The sequence below is a fragment of the Scyliorhinus canicula genome, chromosome 2 (genome assembly GCF_902713615.1).
Source record: "Scyliorhinus canicula chromosome 2, sScyCan1.1, whole genome shotgun sequence".
NCBI classification, from domain to species: Eukaryota; Metazoa; Chordata; class Chondrichthyes; order Carcharhiniformes; family Scyliorhinidae; genus Scyliorhinus; species Scyliorhinus canicula.
The window spans coordinates 36,386,078-36,405,321 of NC_052147.1; the positions used below are offsets into that span (position 1 = coordinate 36,386,078).

General features: G+C 43.3%; 1 protein-coding gene across 4 annotated transcripts in view; it reads left to right on the forward strand.

Moving 5' to 3' along the window:
- Window positions 1–19,244, forward strand: part of c2h14orf28 (chromosome 2 C14orf28 homolog) — a 53,891-nt gene that overhangs the window by 22,755 nt on the left and 11,892 nt on the right. Inside the window, exons 2-5 of one of the 4 annotated variants that reach the window (XM_038776226.1) lie at window positions 4,086–4,140; window positions 6,810–7,334; window positions 10,171–10,260; window positions 12,118–12,252. In XM_038776226.1, coding sequence (XP_038632154.1) covers window positions 4,112–4,140; window positions 6,810–7,334; window positions 10,171–10,260; window positions 12,118–12,252 — 779 coding nt within the window. In that variant the 5' untranslated portion in view covers window positions 4,086–4,111. Of the gene's footprint in view, window positions 1–4,044; window positions 4,141–6,809; window positions 7,335–10,170; window positions 10,261–12,117; window positions 12,253–19,244 lie in introns of all 4 variants that reach the window. The other 3 variants (XM_038776237.1, XM_038776216.1, XM_038776245.1) reach the window with 3 other exon arrangements.

The following is a 19,244-nucleotide window of genomic DNA, read 5'->3' on the forward strand; positions in this document are numbered from 1 at the left end:
ATTATCATAGATCATAGAATTTACAGTGCAGAAGGAGGCCATTTGGCCCATCGAGTCTGCACCAGCTCATGGAAAGAGCACCCTACCCAAGGTTAACATCTCCACCCTATCCCCATAACCCAGTAACCCCACCCAACACTAAGGGCCGTTAGAGCCTCCAAGACAACTGCCTTCGACACCTCACCTGTACAGTTGAAACCTACATATTCCTTAATTACCTTTTCAGTTTTGTCACGGAACCATTGGTCCCCCAAAAATCCCACATCTAATTTCCATCCCGGCCTCTGCACTACCCCCTTCTCCAGTACCATAGCCACCCAATGCAGAGCATGATCTGACATTGCAATTGCAGAGTATTCCGACCCCTTAACACCAGCCAGCAAAGCCTTCCCCACCATGAAAAAGTTGATCCGTGAGTATACCTTATGGAGTGCTGAGAAAAATGATTACTCCCGGTCCCCCAGGTGCAGAAACCTCCAAGGATCCACCCCTCCCATTTCCACCATTAGCCCAGCCAATGCCTTGCCCCCCCCCCTCCCCCCCCCCCCCCCTCCCCCGATGGGACCACCGAGTGTGGCCGTGACCTGTCCAAGCTTGGCTCCTGCACCAAGTTCCAGTCCCACCACCCCCCCTCCCACTATCAGTTCATGTGTCCAAGTCGGGGATGGCCCCAAACACCTTCTTTGCGAATTCCACATCGTCCCAATTGGGACCGTATACACTTAACAGCACCACTAACCTCCTCTCCAGCGTCCCTGTCACAATCGCATATCTACCCCCCTGATCTGCCACCACCTTCTCCATCTGGAAGTGTACTCTTTTCCTGACCATTACCGCTACCCCTCGAGCCCTTCCGTCAAATCCAGAGTGAAACACCTGACTAACCCAGCCCTTTTTAAGTCCCACCTGGTCCTTCACTCTCAAGTGAGTCTCCAGCAGCATTGCTACATCGGCTTTTAAACTTTAAAAATGGTAACCAGTACAGTTGACAAGGGGGAGCCAGTCAATGTAGTATATTTGGACTTTCAAAAGGCGTTTGACAAAGTCCCGCATAAGAAATTATTGTGCAAAATTAAAGCGCATGGGATTGGGGAAAATGTATTGAGGTGAATAGAAAACTGCTTGGCAGAGAGGAAACAAAGAGCAGGGATTAATGGGTCCTTTTCAAATTGGCAGGCAGTAACTAGTGGGGTACCACAGGGATCGGTGCTGGGACCCCAGCTATTCACAATATATATTAATGATTTGGATGAGGGAACAAAATGTAACATCTTAAAGTTTGCAAATGATACCAAGTTAGTTGGGAGGGTGAATTGTGACGAGGATTCAGGGATCCTACAGCAAGATCTGACCGGTTGGGCGAGTGGGCAAATCAATGCCAAATGCAGTATAATTTGGATAAGTGTGAGGTTATTCACTTTGGAAGCAAAAACGTGAAGGCAGATTACAACCTACACTGTTGTAAATTGGGAATGGTGTTCTTGTGTGCCTTTCGCTGAAGGTAAGCATGCAGGTGCAGCAGGCGGTAAAGAAGGCTAATGGTATGTTGGCCTTCATTGCGAGAGGTTTTGAGTATTGAAGGAGGAATGTGGTGCTGCAACTGTACAGGGCCTTGGTGAGGCCACACCTGGAGTATTGTGTGAAGTTTTGGTCTCCTTCTCTGAGGAAGGATGTTCGTGCTCTTGAGGGAGTGCAACGAAGGTTTACCAGACTGATTCCAGGGATGGCAGGACTATAATATGAGGAGAGATTGACTAGGTTGGGATTGTTCTCGCTGGAGTTCAGAAGAATGAGGGGGGATCTCATAGAGACATAAAATTCTAACAGGACTAGACAGGGTAGATGCAGGGAAGATGTTACCAATGATGGGTGTGTTCAGGGTAAACTATTTGGGACAGAGATAAGGAGACACTTCTTCACACAAAGAGTGGTGAGCCTGTGGAATTCATTGCCACAGGAAGTAGTTGATGCTAAAACTTTGAATATATTCAAGAGGCGGCTGGATATAGCACTTGGGGCGAATGGGATCAAAGGCTATGGGGAGAAAGCAGGATTAAGCTATTGAGTTGGATGATCAGCCATGATCGTGATGAATGGTGGAGCAGGCTCGAAGGGCCAAAAGGCCTCCTCCTGCTCCTATCTTCTATGTATTTATATATGTAAATTGTGAAATACAAACTCTTTATTCTGTCCATAACTGAAGCCGCCATTAAAACATTGAGCTGCATTTAATTATCACATACTTAAATATTTTTTCTGGTAGAAACATAATTTTAAACAATGTGATTTTGGACAGTTGGCTTTCTCTTCTTGTCTGAAGCATTTGTAAGGACCAGTGACAGAAATAACTTGCAATCACTCGGTGCATTTTATACTTTCAGGGTGTCCCAAGGTGCTTCACAGTTCTTTTTTAAAGTATTGTTACATATGTTAGGCAAATGCAGCAGTACACAGTGAGTCAAAGATGAGGCAGCAATGAGATTACTATTTTATTTATTTTGCATCCATCCAACGAGGTTTAAGGTTGCATCGGAATGAAAGCACCTCCAACAATGCAGCTGTCCCACATAAAAACAGAAGAAATGAAAGCTGGAGGAGGCCAGTTGATCCTTCATGCCTGCTCCACCAGCAGGATCCTGACTGATTCTCTAATTCCACCGTTCCACAGAATTCCCATTATACCGTAACTTCTTTAATACTGAAAAATCTATTGACCTCTGTCATGAGTACACTCAACAACTAAGTATCTCTGGGGTAGAGAATTCCAAAGATTCACAAGCCTTTGAATAATAAATTTCTCCTCATCTCAGTCCTAAATGGCTGATCCCATATCATACCCTGAGACTATGACCCCATGTTCCATATTCCTCAGCCAGGGGAACATTTATTTAGCATCTCCTGTGTCGAGCTTTTAAGAATTTTCTAACTCAATTTGGTCACCTTTCATTTCTCTAAACTCCAGAGAATTTACCTTGTCTACTCAATCTTATCCTCATCCCGGGGCGGCATGGTGGCATAGTTGTTAGCACTGCTGCCTCACAGCGTCAGGGATTTGGGTTTGATTCCAACCTTGGGTGACTATGTGGCGTTTGCACGTTCTCCCAGTGTCTGCGTGGGTTTCCTCCGGGTGCTCCGGTTTCCTCCATCCGTTCAAAGATGTGCAGGTTAGGGGATTGGTTATGCTAAATTGCTCTTTCGTGTCCAGGCATGTACAGGTTCGGGGAGAGGGTGGGGGAGTGGGCCTAGGTAGGGTGCTCTTTCGGGGAGTTTGTGCAGATTTGATGAGCCAAGTGCCCAGTTCCTGAATTGGTGTTTGAACCTACAATATATTTTTAAATGCAGACACCGGAATGCTATCACTGAACTAACATGGCACTTGGCTGAAATAGTTTCATAATCTCTGGCTTGTACACACAAATCATAGTCAAAAGGAAGGGTATTTCTGCTTACTAAATAAACAGTGACTTGTTTACGAAACAGGTAGCTTCTGTTGAACTATGATCAGTGCACTATATTGCAGCGATACTGTAGGGATTGTTCATTTATATGAATGAACACCGTGTTTAAACAAATAGCAAAGTGACAAATAAATACAAAATTTCAACCATGTATGTTTTCGGCCCATAAGAGAATGACAAGATAAGCTACTATTGTGTTTTGCTTTGGTTCTATGCAGCTGGTTGCAAGTATTAGCACTGTAAAAAGCTGTCCTTTTGTGCTAAGGTAATGTAATTCGATTTATAACTTAATTTTACAAAGTCTTAATGAGCTATTATATCCTTGGGGAGCAGTTCAGATTACTGTTTAAAAATCTGTACTGTACATTTCATTTGGAGTGAGTTAGTTAGTATATATGTATTATAAATCATTCCATAGATAATTTTAAAAGGAAGTTGGACAGGTACTTGAGGATGCAACACCTAACGGGGTTATAGACAAAAAGCCGGGTATGGAATTAAGCATGACTGCTCTTTCAAAGAACGCCTTGGGCTGACTGACCACCTTCTGTGCTGTACATTTCGATGACTGTATAATCTCTTTCAGTTGGTGGATGATCTGTATGTAACTTTGTTATTGCTGTTCAGATTCCTTTTGATGAGCCTTAAACAGCATGGTGGAAAAATGGTTGAGTGGCAGAATGTAAGTTTATCTTTGTTTCTCCTACTACTATACTAAGTTCCCTATCTCCGCTGTGGTGGGGAAGGTGTTCAGTGGAGGCCGGACACTTTTGCACAGGGAAGGAGGAAAACTTGGAGTGAGACCAGCCTCATTTCTATATCTTGAGTCATAAGTTTTATTTGTTATGATTTTTAAAGTTATGTTTGTTTCAAAATGTTAATAGTGCATTTATAATTTGAATGGTCATAACAAGTTCTTTGATCATTCCAGTTTAGATGAAAAAAGTATCCAGTGATACTTAACCGTTGCATGATGGGTCCTTTTTAAGTTGTACCTAAATTAGCTAGTTAGAATGAATGCCTCAATTTGTATTTAAACTGTAATCCATTAAATTGTGGTAGTTGCACCAGACCAAAATTATATAAGTTGACAGCAATAAAAACTTGTAAACTGGGCAATCATGAATTTGTCAGAATTCCGAGTGCAGAAATGAATTGAGTCAATCTAATATTACCAGGAAGCAGATTCCCCTTGGTCTGCTTTTTATTGGTGCAGGCGATATTTATAGACACAGATTTGACATATTCTCATAAGTGTCTCTACAAAGCAATGTCTACATGTGCCAACTAATTGACTGACTATCCTTGCCACGCATGCACTGTATAGACATTCTGTCACTTAAGCAGTAACATCTTACTGAAAATACACTTCACAACCCCGACCAAGCATGAGGTTGCCTAATGAGCGGTGTAAACAATATGTGGGCTCAGTCTCTAAATCCTGTTAAAATAATTTGATTTAGATAGGGCCACATACCTGTGTGTATTCCTAAAATAATTATTGGAAGGCAACATTTGATATATAAAACTTCAGATATTAGGTACAAAATAGTTGATTTTATATTCATGTTTTGAAAAAAGGTATGCAATTAAGTTTCCAATTGTCTGCAAAGTCTTTCTTGCACCTCAATCATAATACACTGATGACATAATGCATTAAAATTATGACTTGATTTAACATTTACATTTGCTTAAATAATTTGGTCAAATATTTTACAGTTATAATTATTTGCAAAATGTGTTAATAGTTTTTGCTTGTAAGATGTGGGGTGAGGGGAAATAGTATCTTAATGTTATGGAAATTTGGAGCTTTGCATTTGAAGAAAGAAATCAAAATAAATAATTTACACTTGATGAGTTGAAGTAATTATTGGCACCAACATTTGAGTTATTCTAATAATTTGACTTGAGCAGCATATAAATAACAAGTAGGAATTTAGAGTTTAAAAATGAATTATTGGGTAATTTGAATTAAGTGACCAGTAAAGAGAAAACGGCAGTAGAAGGCATAACGAGAGTTATTGCTCCTTGTTGGGCTAGTATCTTGGAACATCGGGGTAGGGTTTAGTATGAAATTTGATCCTTCTGCTAAGTTGATGTCCGGGGAAGAGAGCTTCTGTTTCTATTTACGTTTGGTACCATTGTTTTTAGTACAGTACAGATTTTGTTTTCCATAAATTTTGTTATTTGGGCAAAAAAGTTATCCTGTGTAGTTGTGAATGGATAATCAATAACAGAGAGGCACTTGACTGTGCAATTCAGTTGAGGACGCCAGATAAGATCGTAATCGTAGAATTGTGATCCTTACCTGAATGGAAGATTACATTAGAGCTATTATTTTAGTTGTTTATGTTGAGCTGCTGGTGTGATAGAGGTGAGTTTACTGTAGGAATTAAAAGTGTATGGAACTTTGGTTATTTCCCCATTTCAAGAAGGATGCACAATTTTAGCTTCCATATTCTTAAAACGTTATGTCGTCACTGGAAGGTGAAAATAACAACTTACAAGGAGGTTATAATTAGACTGAACATGTTGGGGAACTTTCTGTTGAAAACAGAAGACTGAGAGGTTACTGAAGAGGTTTGTTTAAATTATAGAGGGATTTGATAAAGTAGATATAGAGTTTCTACTTTTGTGGGTGTATCCAAAACCAGGAGATATAAATATAAAAGTCACTAATAAATCCAATAAGGCATTTGGGAGGGATGTTGGAATATGGTGATTGCTACATCGTCATTGTTCCTGATAGCGTTGATGTTAGATGAGTACATCAGGGAGAAAGGAATAGAGAGATATGCAGATGGGGTTTGATATAGAAGGATGGGAGATTTGTGGGTAGCATAAATAACTGGAAATAGATCTGTTGGGCTGAGTAGCTTGTTTCTATGCTGTAAACTGTAAGTATCCGTGAGGCAGCAGTCCTAACCACAGCGCCACCGTGACCCCTAGTAGGCTATTTTGTCCTTGAGCCTGCTCCACCATTCAATAAGATCGTGGCTGATCAGATTGTGGTTTTGCATCAATTTCAGGCCTCCCCCCCCCATCCCCCCATATTGATCAAAAATCTGTCCAACTCTCATTCAGTCTTCAATATATTCAATGACCCAGCCACCACTGCTCTCTGGGCTGAGGTCTGGTTTTATAATCTCTGTTATATGACATTCGCCAGTAGTTACGTGAAGATTAAAATAACACCTCTGGACCAATCAAGATATGCACAGAATGAAGAATAACAAAGTCGGAAAATGTAAATGTTTTATCGTTGCGTTGATTGATAATGCCGAATACTATATAAATTAGCTTGTATTATTTCATGTCTAAGCATAATGCTTTTTTCTATCTTTATTCTAGGACAAAAACATTATTTGAAGAGATCCGAGCATCTGTTACAAATAATTCAAATGATGATAGATCTTTCTGGAGACCTGTTCTTCCATGGGGTGGAGTGTATACCATTAAAGCTGGAAGAAAGGCAATGGCTTGCACTCCACTATATGTTAGGATAAGCCTAAAAAACACTTGCAGCATTGATGGTTTTTTGATGTTGCTCTATGTAATTCTCAGTGAAAATGAGAATTTTCGTAGAGAGTTACCAAACTACTTGGGAAAGGAATTTGTTGAGCGCTTTCTGTATTTGATGGACTCTTGTAAATTCACAACTGTGAAGCTGTTGTGGATTTGGGACAAAATGGAAAAATGTCAGTACAAATCGGAAATCCACAAGGCCTCGTTAGAAATTGATCTTTTTGGAAATGAGCATGAAAATTTCACAAGAAATCTGGAGAACCTTATGTCCACTATTCAGGAAACCTTCTGCTCTAATGGGAGATGTCCTGCACGTTCACAGGAAGATCAACGCAAGACAATTATCATCTGGTAGGTTGATCCTTTATTTACATTAGTAAGGAAACTTGAGTGGTGCTTTTTTTTCCAGCACTGGAACCAGTGTTTAGTTACCTCTGTTTGAATCCAGCAAACTGTGAGGGTTGGTTGAAAAAAGAACAAAAGAATTAGGAGCAGGAGTAGACCAGTTAAGAACTCTAAGCTCTGTTCTGACAGGGTATGAGTTCACAGGACAAAAATGTTTTAAATTGCCATAATTTATTACCAAGGAACCGATGGCCGGCATGGTAGTTGTTAGCACTGTTGCTTCACAACACCAGGGACCCAGGTTCGATTTCTGGCTTGGGTCACTGTCTGTGCGGAGTCTGCACGTTGGGTTTTCTCCGGGTGCTCCGGTTTCCTCTCACAAGTCCCGAAAAGGCGCGCTTGTTAGGTGAATTGGACATTTTTGAATTCTTCCTCCGTGTACCTGAAAAGGTGCCGTAGTGTGGCAACTAAGGGATTTTCACAGTAACTTCATTGCAACTTGTGACACTAATAAAGATTATTATAAGTAATTGCTGTGGGAAATAAGGCAATATAAACTGGTGCAATGGACATGTACTTTTAAAGTTGTGTGCAGCATAAAGAGCTTAATTCATAGAATTAACAGTGCAGAAGGAGGCCATTCAGCCCATCGAGTCTACACCGGCCCTTGGAAAGACCAGACCTCCACACTGTCCCCACACCATCCTCGTAACCCCACCTATCCTTTTGTGAACACTGAGGGCAATTTAGCATAGTCAATCCACCTAACCCTGCACATCTTTGGACTGTGGGAGGAAACCGGAGAACCCAGAGGAAACACACGCAGACACGGGGAGAACGTGAAGACTCCACACAGACAGTGACCCAAGCCGCGAATCGAACCTGAGACCCTGGTGCTGTGAAACCATAGTTCTAACCACTATGCTACCGTGCTGCTCATTAGAACATACAGTGCAGAAGGAGGCCATTCGGCCCATCAAGTCTGCACCGACCTACTTAAGTCCTCACTTCCACCCTATCCCTGTAACCCAATAACCCCTCCTAACTTTTTTTGGGTCACTAAGGACAATTTATCATGGCCAGTCCACTTAATCTGCACTTCTTTGGACTGTGGGAGGAAACCGGAGCACCTGGAGGAAACTCGCGCAAAGGTGGGGAGAACGTACAGACAGTGACCCAGCGGGGTATTGAACCTGGAACCCTGGCTCTGTGAAGCCACAGTGCTATCCACTTGTGCTACCGTGCTGCCCATTCTGTCATGGGAGAGCAGCAATTCTTCTGAATTTATCTCCTTGTCGAACAGACTTATTTTTTAATGAGAGTATTAGATTCTCAGTGGGTTAAGATATCTTATAAAATTTCAGTTTGGGATAAATCACATGATGACTGACATATTTTTACCAGTTAAATCTGTAAATTTGTTATAAATCACTTATCTGAAACAGATTATAATTCTGCACTGCAATTGTGTGAACTAGTCCCCAGACATTATTGACGACGCCCTGTGCTGCTCTTCCTCATGTATTTGCCTTGTTTGGCCCCTTGTTCCGCACTCTAACCCAATCACTGTTTGTCGATGTGCCATTTGTCAATGTTCTCTGTTTATTCTTTTGTGTACTATGTACGTACTGTCTATGTTCCCTCGGCCGCAGAAAGATACTTTTCACTGTACTTCAGTACATGTGACAATAACTTCAGCACATGTGACAAATCAAAATCAATCAATCAAGAAATAGCATCATGCCATCAATTGCTACAGCTCTACAAATGCTGTTATGATGGAATAGGTTTGTTTTATGCTAAAGTTGAAATTTTATTTTTACATTTTTAATTAGTTATAATTTTATCTGTGCGTTTTAAAGTTTTCTTGGGTCGGGTGGGGGGGGGGGGTAGGAAATGCAGTTACAGTTGGTAGAAATCAGTACTTTAAGAATCGAAACTGGTCTCAAACTGTCCTAATGAAATGTAATACATAATTTGGGGTAGGAAAATTGGCTGAAAACAAATGACTGGCATGATATTCCTTCAATAACATCTGTAATAAGGTAATTTATTATCATTTGGATGGTATAGAAATTATGCAACTAACTGCAAAGCCCAAAGCAAACCCCTTTATCAGAGTTTTGTATTATTGTTCACTTATACAAAGGCATGTAAATAAAACTGACTGGTACAGATATTTAAATTCAAAGTTAAATGCATGTTGAAGAGGAATTTTTAACTTTATAGCTCTAGAAGTCTTCAATGCAGGATGGAAGCTTTTCGGAAGTAGTTGGAATTGAAAATCTGCTTACAAAGACTGAGGAAGCTAGCCAAACAAAGTAATTCATTAAAATCTACACAAAACAATCACCACATTTATAACAATGCACGTATGCCATCACCATGTTGTGTATTTACTTTTAGGAAAAGTATTTGATTCAAGAAGGCTGAGTTTTCAAGAAAATTACCAGAATTTGTAAATTCTACAATTATTGATTTCATTACAGATTCTATCATCACCAAATACAATTTTTAGAAGATATTTTCTGGCTAATATAAACTTGGATGTATTATGAGACAAACTCTGCAAATAAGAATGATTGAAAACAATCGAGCAATTTCTAGAATTAGCCCCATCACAAAATGATATATGTTGTATTATTAGAAAATGCTAATTTTTAAATCATTATGCTATAATGAACATATTAGCTGCGTTATTGTGAGCATTTTTAGTCCAAAATTCTTTGTCTTAATTTAAACTAATTTTAATTTGAAATAAGTATATTGGCAATATGCAGGATTTATTGTTTATGATATGATTTCCAATTTGGATGCTAAGATATCTTTTTTTGTTCTGAAGCCCTTCACATGATTCTCTCCTGGGTGATGTAATTCAAGCAGCAGTGGACGAATTATTCTGTCCCAGGACTGAGCTGTGCGAAGAACTTGGGTATGTTCACAGATTTGCTTCACGTTCTTATAAACTAAACACAAGCTGTATGTATTTGCTGCTCACTCAATTTCACATTTAGCATGCATTGGGTTAATGCCCATTGCAGGAAATTATTTACTCTTGATAGGAATCTGGCTGGAGCTGTGCCAGTATTTAAGTAAATCGGCGAGCAAACAATTTCAAGTTAATTTGGTAAGACTTAGAATTTGAATAATAAATAACCAAAATGAGGTCCAGTAAACAAATGCCCCTTTGTGCTTGCCTGTCTGAACATATGTCCAAAATTATCAAAGAAAACCTCACTTTGCAGTTGGCTCTTTTTGACTCCCCGTGTACTCCTTGGCTGAGAGAATTGGCTAAAGACCTGCTTCCAGCTCAATGTCATTTCTGCTCTAGCTGGCCACTAGAAGATCTGATAGTGGGCTGGGTAAGTGGTGTTTTAAATACAGAGCCCTCCATTCATACTGGATGTAACTGGCATCTAGTCCAACTGTGTGATTTAGTTTTGATTTTTACTGCAGGATGCAGTTTTAGGGCGACTCGGTAAACTTTTTAAGAATAAACTTCATCCATCTAGTCAGGTGCTCAAAAAAATACAATCTCCACCCCCCCCTCGGGTAGGAAATATGTCACATTGCAACTAATTTAAAATTAAACACATTTCTTTACAAAGATTTGTGCATTCCTAACAAATTAAGGAGGTATATTCTTGTCCCCACCAACCCTTTGTAAGACTTTGGAATTTTACATTATTAGTAATTTGGGTAATCTTTTGATTCACCATTAAAAAAAAAAAATCGTACCTCAACATTTGAATTAATGTCAGAGTTTAATTGCTACAGTACCTTGAATTTGACATTTGGGGGAATAGAGGGTCATTTAAAAAAGAATCACCACTTCAAACACACATTACTTAACGGCTAACTTCATAATCAACATTTCAATTGATTCAGCACATCACGTATCATAAATAGTTTGATTTTTAAAAATCTTAATGTTTAATAGTTGCCCCAAAATTAATAGTTCAAAAATATTGGATTCATAGAATCATAGAATTTACAATGCAGAAGGAGGTCATTCGGCCCATCAAGTCTACACAGCCCTTGGAAAGAGCACCCTCCACCTAACCTTTTTGGATACTAAGGGGCATATCATGACCAATCCACCTAACCTGCACATTTTTGAACTGTGGGAGGAAACCGGAACATTCGGAGGAAACCCACGCAGACACAGGGAAAAAGTGCAAACTCCATATAGTCTCCAGAGGCTGGAATTGAACCCGGGACCCAGGAGCTGTGAGGCAGCAATGCTAACCACTGTCACCTTGCTGCCCTCCTTATGGATTGCCATAAGGAAATTTAAGGAAGCCCAAGGGATTGGAAATTAATTACGAGCTCATTCATTGCTAATTTTCTGTTCTAAGGAAAAGAAAATGTGAATGTTCATCTGGTTCTGTTTTTAAATTAAAAAAACAAAACATTGAAACATTTTTCCATCTATGTACTACTTAGAAAACTCAATTATGAATGTGGCCACTGCTATTTTTTGTGATGTTCTTTCTAATTAAATAGCTTTAATATTAAGTTGTGCTGTTGTGGCTTAACTTTGTTTAAAAAGATATTAATTCTTTCATACTATGAATTGTGTTTTCCTGCTTACCTGTTCACTCTTCGAAGAAGTTATGATGTAAGGGCACCTTAAAAGCATCTTTACTGAAAACTACTTGGAATGCAGAAATGTTCCAGATTGGAAGCCAAAACTTCCACTTTTGGAGACTTGTATGTAGGTAAATGGGTATCTCGGAGACTGGTGCTTCTAGCATACATCTATTACTCACTGCATTTCTTCTTCTAGATGTAATGGTCAGCGTGAATTCACACAAAGAATTTTTTGTCATGATGCTCCTCCATTTGTCATCCTAAATATGGAACAATGGAAATCTGAGGAATTGCCCTATGTCCCATATAATTTGGCTGTAGCAAAGCAAAGGTAGGACTTTGGCATTTTTCACAGTAGCCAAAGGTATCTGTGCAGTCTGGATAGTAAAAGTAATTGAACATTTAATGCATTCAGACATTAGCTAAAGACCAGTGCATATTTTTGGTGGCTTTTTAATCTTAACTCATTCGTTCTTTGAAAGTAGGAAATAGGCAGGGGTAAGTTTGGCTCTAGTTTATAACACTTTAGTATTGTCACTAATTTCACAATTGTGGTTTGAAAGATTATTTTGGGACCGTGCTTTTACTTTAGGGTCAAGTGACATGTTCTGAAGTTGCCTGACAATTGACTTGGCTGCACTGTCTGATAAAGATTAAAGGAAGGCCAAATTGTTATGCTGGGAAGAAGGTATAAGGTGTTCATGCTTGGAAACAATGGCAGCAACATCTATGTTACAGTGGTAAGACTGCCAGAAAGATTTTGAGAATTTTGGGTTGTAGACATTTGGGTGTTAAACTGTCCATTTACTTCCAAGATAAGAGTTGGTGTCACAAGAAATGCTCATCTGCCTTTCTGCCTGGATACAAAGTCCATGTGATGTACATTTCTCCTGCTGAAGCCCATCTCCATGGCAGTGTTTAGGACATCCTTCAAACTAGCTTGCACAGGCAGTCTGCCAGGATCTGGAAGACAGAGTAGCTAGAGACCAAACGTTTCTATGATTCACTGCGTAGGATTGCAGATGAGAGCTTGCACTAGATTGAAAAGACCACATTTATGAAAATTTGAACCGACTGGAAGATTGGCCTAGCTTGCACTATCGGGAGAATCCCCCAAAAAGCACTCACCGTGAAAGACAATTCTGGGGTAAAAAGTTGCAGGTAAACCATTGGGAGTTAAGAATCAGCACTTACTGCCCAACTCTAATTGCCCTTGAGAAGGTGGGAGTGAGCTGCCTTGAACTACTGCAGTTCCTGTGGTATAGGTACCCCACAGTGATGTTGGGAGGGGGGTTCCAGGATTTTGACCCAGTGATTGAAGGAACGACAATATATTTCCAAATCAGGATAGTGAGTGACTTGGAGGGGAACCCAGGTACTGGTGTTCGTATGTATCTTCTGTCCTTGCCATTTTAGATGATGGCAGTCGTAGGTTTGGAAGGTGTTACTTAAGGGGCCATGGTGAGTTTCTGCAGTGCATCTTGAAGATTGTACACACTCTGCCACTGTTGGTTGGTGATGGAGTGTGCCACTGTCTGTTGGTGATGGAGGGAATGTTTGTGGAAGGTGTGCCAAACAAGTTCACTTTGTCCTGGATGGTGTCACGCTTCTTTCTTGGAGCTGCACTCATCCAGGCGTGTAGGGAGTATTCCATCACACTCCCAACTTGTGCCGTGTCAATGGTAGACTGGCTTTATGGAGTTGGGAGGCGAGTTACTCGCTGCAGGACTCCTAGCCTCTAACCTTCTCTTGTAGCCACAATATTTACATGGCTAGTCCACTGCAGTTTCTGATCATTGGTAATGCCCCCTGGGTGTTGATTGTGGCGGATACAGTGATGGTAATGACATTGAATGCCAATTCTCTGTTGTTGGAGATGGTCGGGGGGGGTTGTTGGGTTACGGGTATAGGGTGGATACGTGGGTTTGAGTAGGGTGATCATTGCTCGGCACAACATTGAGGGCCGAAGGGCCTGTTCTGTGCTGTACTGTTCTATGTTCTATGTTCTAACTTGTGATGGACATCCAATCAGCACTCTCCTGCAGTATAAATTCTGCTCTTTTCTTTATCAGGACACTTTGCAAAATATCAATGAGTTCAAGATGAAGAGCTTTTGATATTTCTCTTTATTTTTCAGCACTACTCCAGTTTTATCCTACCAAACAAGTCTGCTTGTGAAATTTTGGCATGTCATCCTTTCAGTCATTAACCGGAAGTTTTTATTTATTGTTGGGCTCGATGGAGATCATAGAATTCTAGATCTCTTGTGGCATAGATTTTTTTTTCTGTCCAATTGTGCACATGATCTGACCCACGTAGGAGGCCAATCATCTCAACCCCAAGGTACCACAGCAGGAGAAGCCCAAACCTCTTCACTGCTTCATCAATGACTTCTCCATCATAATGTCAGAAGTGGGGATATTTGCAGTGTTTGCAACTCCTCATATAATGAAGCAGTTCATGCTCACATTTCTCAAGGTTTGGAGTGCTAAATGGCAAGTAAAATTCATGCTGCATAGGTGCTCGGCAATGATAAATCTCCAACAAGTGAAGAAAAAACTCTGCCTACTTCAGTATTACTAACATTGAAACTCCCACCATTTAAATCATGGAAGTCACCATTGACTAGAAACGTCATGGACCAAACCCATAACTAATTTGACTACAAGAGCATGTCAGAAATAGAATATTTTGTGCTTTTCTGACTCCCAAAACCATTCCACTGTATGCAAGTCAGGAGTGTGATTAAATACTCTCCATTTACCTTGATGAGTGCAGTTCAAACAATCCTGGAAGCTCTGCCTTCCATGACAATCAGCTTATTAATTGGCAGTCCATCTACCACCTTAAATACACACTCACTCACTCCTGTATTGCTGCAGAGTGGCTGCACTGTAGCCTCTCATCAAGACTTCTTCAACAGCACCTTTGAAACTTGTGATCTTTACCACCAAGAATGACAGAATGCCAAGGGCAGCTGATGCATCGGAATATTGCCACCCACAAGATCCCCTCCAAGTCAGACACCATCCTGACTTAGAATGATATTGCCATTTCTTCATTGCCACTCAGTCTCGGAACACCATCCCCAACAGCACTGTGGGTGCACCTACGCACATACTGCAGCTGCTAACACCCTCTCCACCCCTCTCAACAGCACCGTGGGAATACCTACCTGCATGTACTGCAGCTGTTTAAGGACAATTAAATATTGTTAGTAAATGCTTGTTTTGTTAGTGATGCCCCTTGTAATTGTTATTTCCGCCCTGGTAAAAAGTCACCAACTGTTCACCCTATCTATACCCCTAATAATTTTATAAAGACTCTCGGTGCCTCCATCTACAACAGGTTCTTTATATTTAACTTCCTTTCTCAATTATTTTCTGCCAGTATTCCACCCTGTCTTCTTCCGCTTTTAAAGGTGTGGGCTTATGTCTGGTTATGGTCCCATGACCACTGGCCACCCATTGAAACTACTCGAGCAAAACTTTTTTGTGTATGATCCTAGCCAGTAAATGTCATCTGTCTTAATGAGCGACTCCTTATTTTTAAACAGTGACCCCCTAGTTCTAGATTCTTTGACAAGAGGAACATGTAGGATTCTCAAGGGGCTTAACAGAGTAGATGCTGAAAGGTTGTTTTCCCTTGTGGCAATGTCTAGGAGCAGAGGGCATAATCTCTAAGTCATCAAAGATCATCATAGAATTTACAGTGCAGAAGGAGGCCATTTGGCCTACTGAATCGGCACCGGCCCTTGGAAAGAGCACCCTATCCCCGTAACCTAGTAACCCCACCTAACTTTTTTTTTGGACATTAAGGGCAATTTAGCATAGCCAATCCACCAAACCTGCACATCTTTGGACTGTGGGAGGAAACCGGAGCACCCGGAGGAAACCTATGCAGACACGGAAAGAATGTGCAGACATCATGCAGACAGTGACCCAAGCCAAGAATCGAACCTGGGACCCTGGAGCTGGGAAGCAACTGTGCTAACCACTGTGCCTACCATGCGGCCCATTTAAGGCCAAGATGAGGAGGAATTTCTTCTGAGCGTCGCAAATCTGTGTAATTCTTTACTGCAAAGGGATGCAGAGGCTGGGTTTTTAAAGAGTGTGCAAGGCTGAGATAGACATGTTTTTTTTTTTTTATAAATAATTTTTATTGAAAGAGTTTTTCCATACAGACATTTACCCCTACTAATTTTTAAATTATTTACAACACAATCCCTCTAGGCAAATGTCCCTCCCTCGCCCGCCCTCTCGCGCGCACCAGTCCTCCCCCCCCCCCCCCCAGGCAACCTTAACAAACAAGGCAGCCTACAGTTTCAGACATGAGCAGCGAGCAGACTTGCCCGCGTTACAGTCGTGCATGTCCCCCCACGACCCTTGCTGCCCCCCCCTCCCCCCCCCCCCCCCCCCCGGATTGCTGCTGCCACGACCCCGAACGTCTATCTCTGATCTAAAAAGTCAAGGAAAGGTTGCCACCGCCTGGCGAATCCCTGTACCGACCCTCTCAGGGCAAATTTGATCCTTTCTAGCTGAATATAGCTAGCCATATCGTTAATCCAAGTTTCAACGCTTGGAGGCCTCGCGTCCTTCCATTGAATTAATATCCTTCGTCGAGCCACTAGGGACGCAAAGGCCAGTATTCCGGCCTCCCTAGCCTCCTGTACCCCCGGTTCTACCCCGACCCCAAAGATCGCAAGCCCCCATCCTGGTTTGACCCTGGACCCCACCACCTTCGACACCGTCCTTGCCACCCCCTTCCAGAACCCTTCCAGCGCTGGACATGCCCAGAACATATGCACATGGTTCGCTGGGCTTCCCAGACATCTGACACACCTGTCCTCACCCCCAAAGAACCGGCTCATCCTTGTCCCCGTCATGTGAGCTCTATGCAGCACCTTAAATTGAATGAGGCTCAGTCTCGCACACGAGGAGGAAGAGTTGACCTTCTCCAGTGCATCCGCCCACGTCCCGTCTTCTATCTGCTCTCCCAGCTCCCCTTCCCACTTGGCTTTCAGCTCCTCCCCTGATGCTGCTTCCACCTCCTGCATTATCTTGTAGATGTCTGATATCTTCCCCCCTCCGACCCAGACCCCCGAGAGCACCCTATCACTCACCCCCTTACTGGGGAGCAGGGGAAACCCCTCCACCTGTCGCCTAGCAAATGCCTTCACTTGTAAATATCTGAACATGTTTCCCGGGGGGAGCTCAAACTTCTCCTCCAGCCCTCCCAGGCTCGCAAACCTCCCCTCTATAAACAGGTCCTTCAGCTGCCGTATGCCCACCCTGTACCAGCTCTGAAATCCCCCGTCGATGTTCCCCGGGATGAATCTATGGTTCCCTCTTATTGGCGCCGCCAACAGACCTCCCATTTCCCCCCTATGTCGCCTCCACTGCCCCCATATCTTGAGGGTGGCCGCCACCACCGGGCTCGTGGTGTACCTCGTGGGGGGGAGCGGCCATGGTGCCGTTACTAGGGCCCCCAGGCTTGTGTTGCCACAGGACGCCCTCTCCATTCGTTTCCAAGCTGCCCCCTCCCCTTCCATCATCCACTTGCGCACCATTGACACATTTGCCGCCCAGTAGTACCCCGAGAGATTGGGCAGTGCCAGCCCTCCACTGTCCCTACTCCGCTCCAAAAAGACCCTCCTCACCCTTGGGGTGCCATGCGCCCACACGTAGCTCATGATGCTACTCGTCACCTTTTTGAAGAAGGCCCTAGGGAGGAAGATGGGCAAGCACTGAAATAAAAACAAGAACCTTGGGAGGACCGTCATTTTGATTGACTGCACCCTCCCCGCCAGCGACAACGGTACCATGTCCCACCTCTTAAATTCCTCCTCCATCTGTTCCACCAGCCTGGAAAAGTTCAACTTATGGAGGGTCCCCCAGTTCCTTGCCACCTGCACCCCTAAGTACCTAAAGCTCTTTCCTGCTCGCTTGAAGGGGAGTCTCCCAATACCCTCTCCCTGGTCCCCCGGGTGTATCACAAAAACCTCGCTTTTGCCCAAATTTAGTTTGTACCCCGAAAAGTCCCCAAACTCTGCTAATAGTTCCATTATCTCCGGCATTCCCCCTTCTGGGTCTGCCACGTACAGCAGTAGATCATCCGCATACAGCGATACTCGATGTTCCTCCCCTACCCTAGTCAGTCCTCTCCACCCCCCTGAACCCCTCAGTGCCATCGCCAACGGTTCAATCGCCAGTGCGAAAAGTAGGGGGGATAGGGGACATCCCTGCCTGGTCCCTCGGTGGAGCCCGAAATACTCCGACCTCCTCCCGTTTGTCACTACACTCGCCGTCGGGGCCGAGTAGAGCAACTTCACCCACTTAATAAACCCTTCCCCAAACCCAAACCGTTCCAACGTCTCCCACAGGTACTCCCACTCCACCCTATCGAATGCCTTCTCCGCGTCCAGCGCTACCACTATCTCAGCCTCCCCCTCCACTGCCGGCATCATAATTACATTCAGCAATCTCCGCACGTTCGTGTTGAGCTGCCGCCCCTTCACGAACCCCGTCTGGTCCTCATGGATTACCCCTGGCACACAATCCTCTATTCTAGCTGCCAGGATCTTTGCCAGCAACTTGGCATCCACGTTCAGAAGCGAGATAGGCCTGTAGGACCCGCACTGCACGGGGTCTTTATCCCGCTTCAATATCAGGGAGATCAGAGCCTGCGACATTGTCGGGGGCAGAACCCCCCCCTCTCGCGCCTCATTAAAGGCTCGTACCAGTACCGGTCCCACCAAGTCCACATTTTTCTTATAGAATTCCACCGGGAACCCATCTGGCCCCGGCGCCTTCCCCGCTTGCATCTGACCTATTCCCTTGACTAGCTCCTCTAGCCCTATTGGCGCCCCCAGCCCTTCTACCAGCCCCTCCTGGACCCTTGGGAACCTCAATTTGTTTAGGAAGTCCTCCATTCCCCCCCTCCTCGTCGGCGGCTCAGACCGATACAACTCCTTGTAAAAATCCCTGAAGACCCCGTTCACTTCTTGCCCCTTCTGCACTACCTTCCCGCCCCTCTCCTTCACTCCCCCAATCTCCCTAGCCGCATCTCGTTTGCGAAGCTGGTGTGCCAGCATCCTGCTCGCCTTTTCCCCATACTCATAGACCGCGCCCTGTGCCCTTCTCCACTGCGTCTCTGCCTTCCTGGTGGTCAGCAGGTCGAACTTGACCTGCAGGCTGCGCCGTTCTCCCAGCAGCCCCTCCTCTGGTGCCTCCGCATATCTCCTATCCACTTCCAATAGCTCCCCCACCAGCCTCTCCCTCTCCTGCCTCTCCTTTCTTTCTCTGTGCGCCCTTATGGAGATCA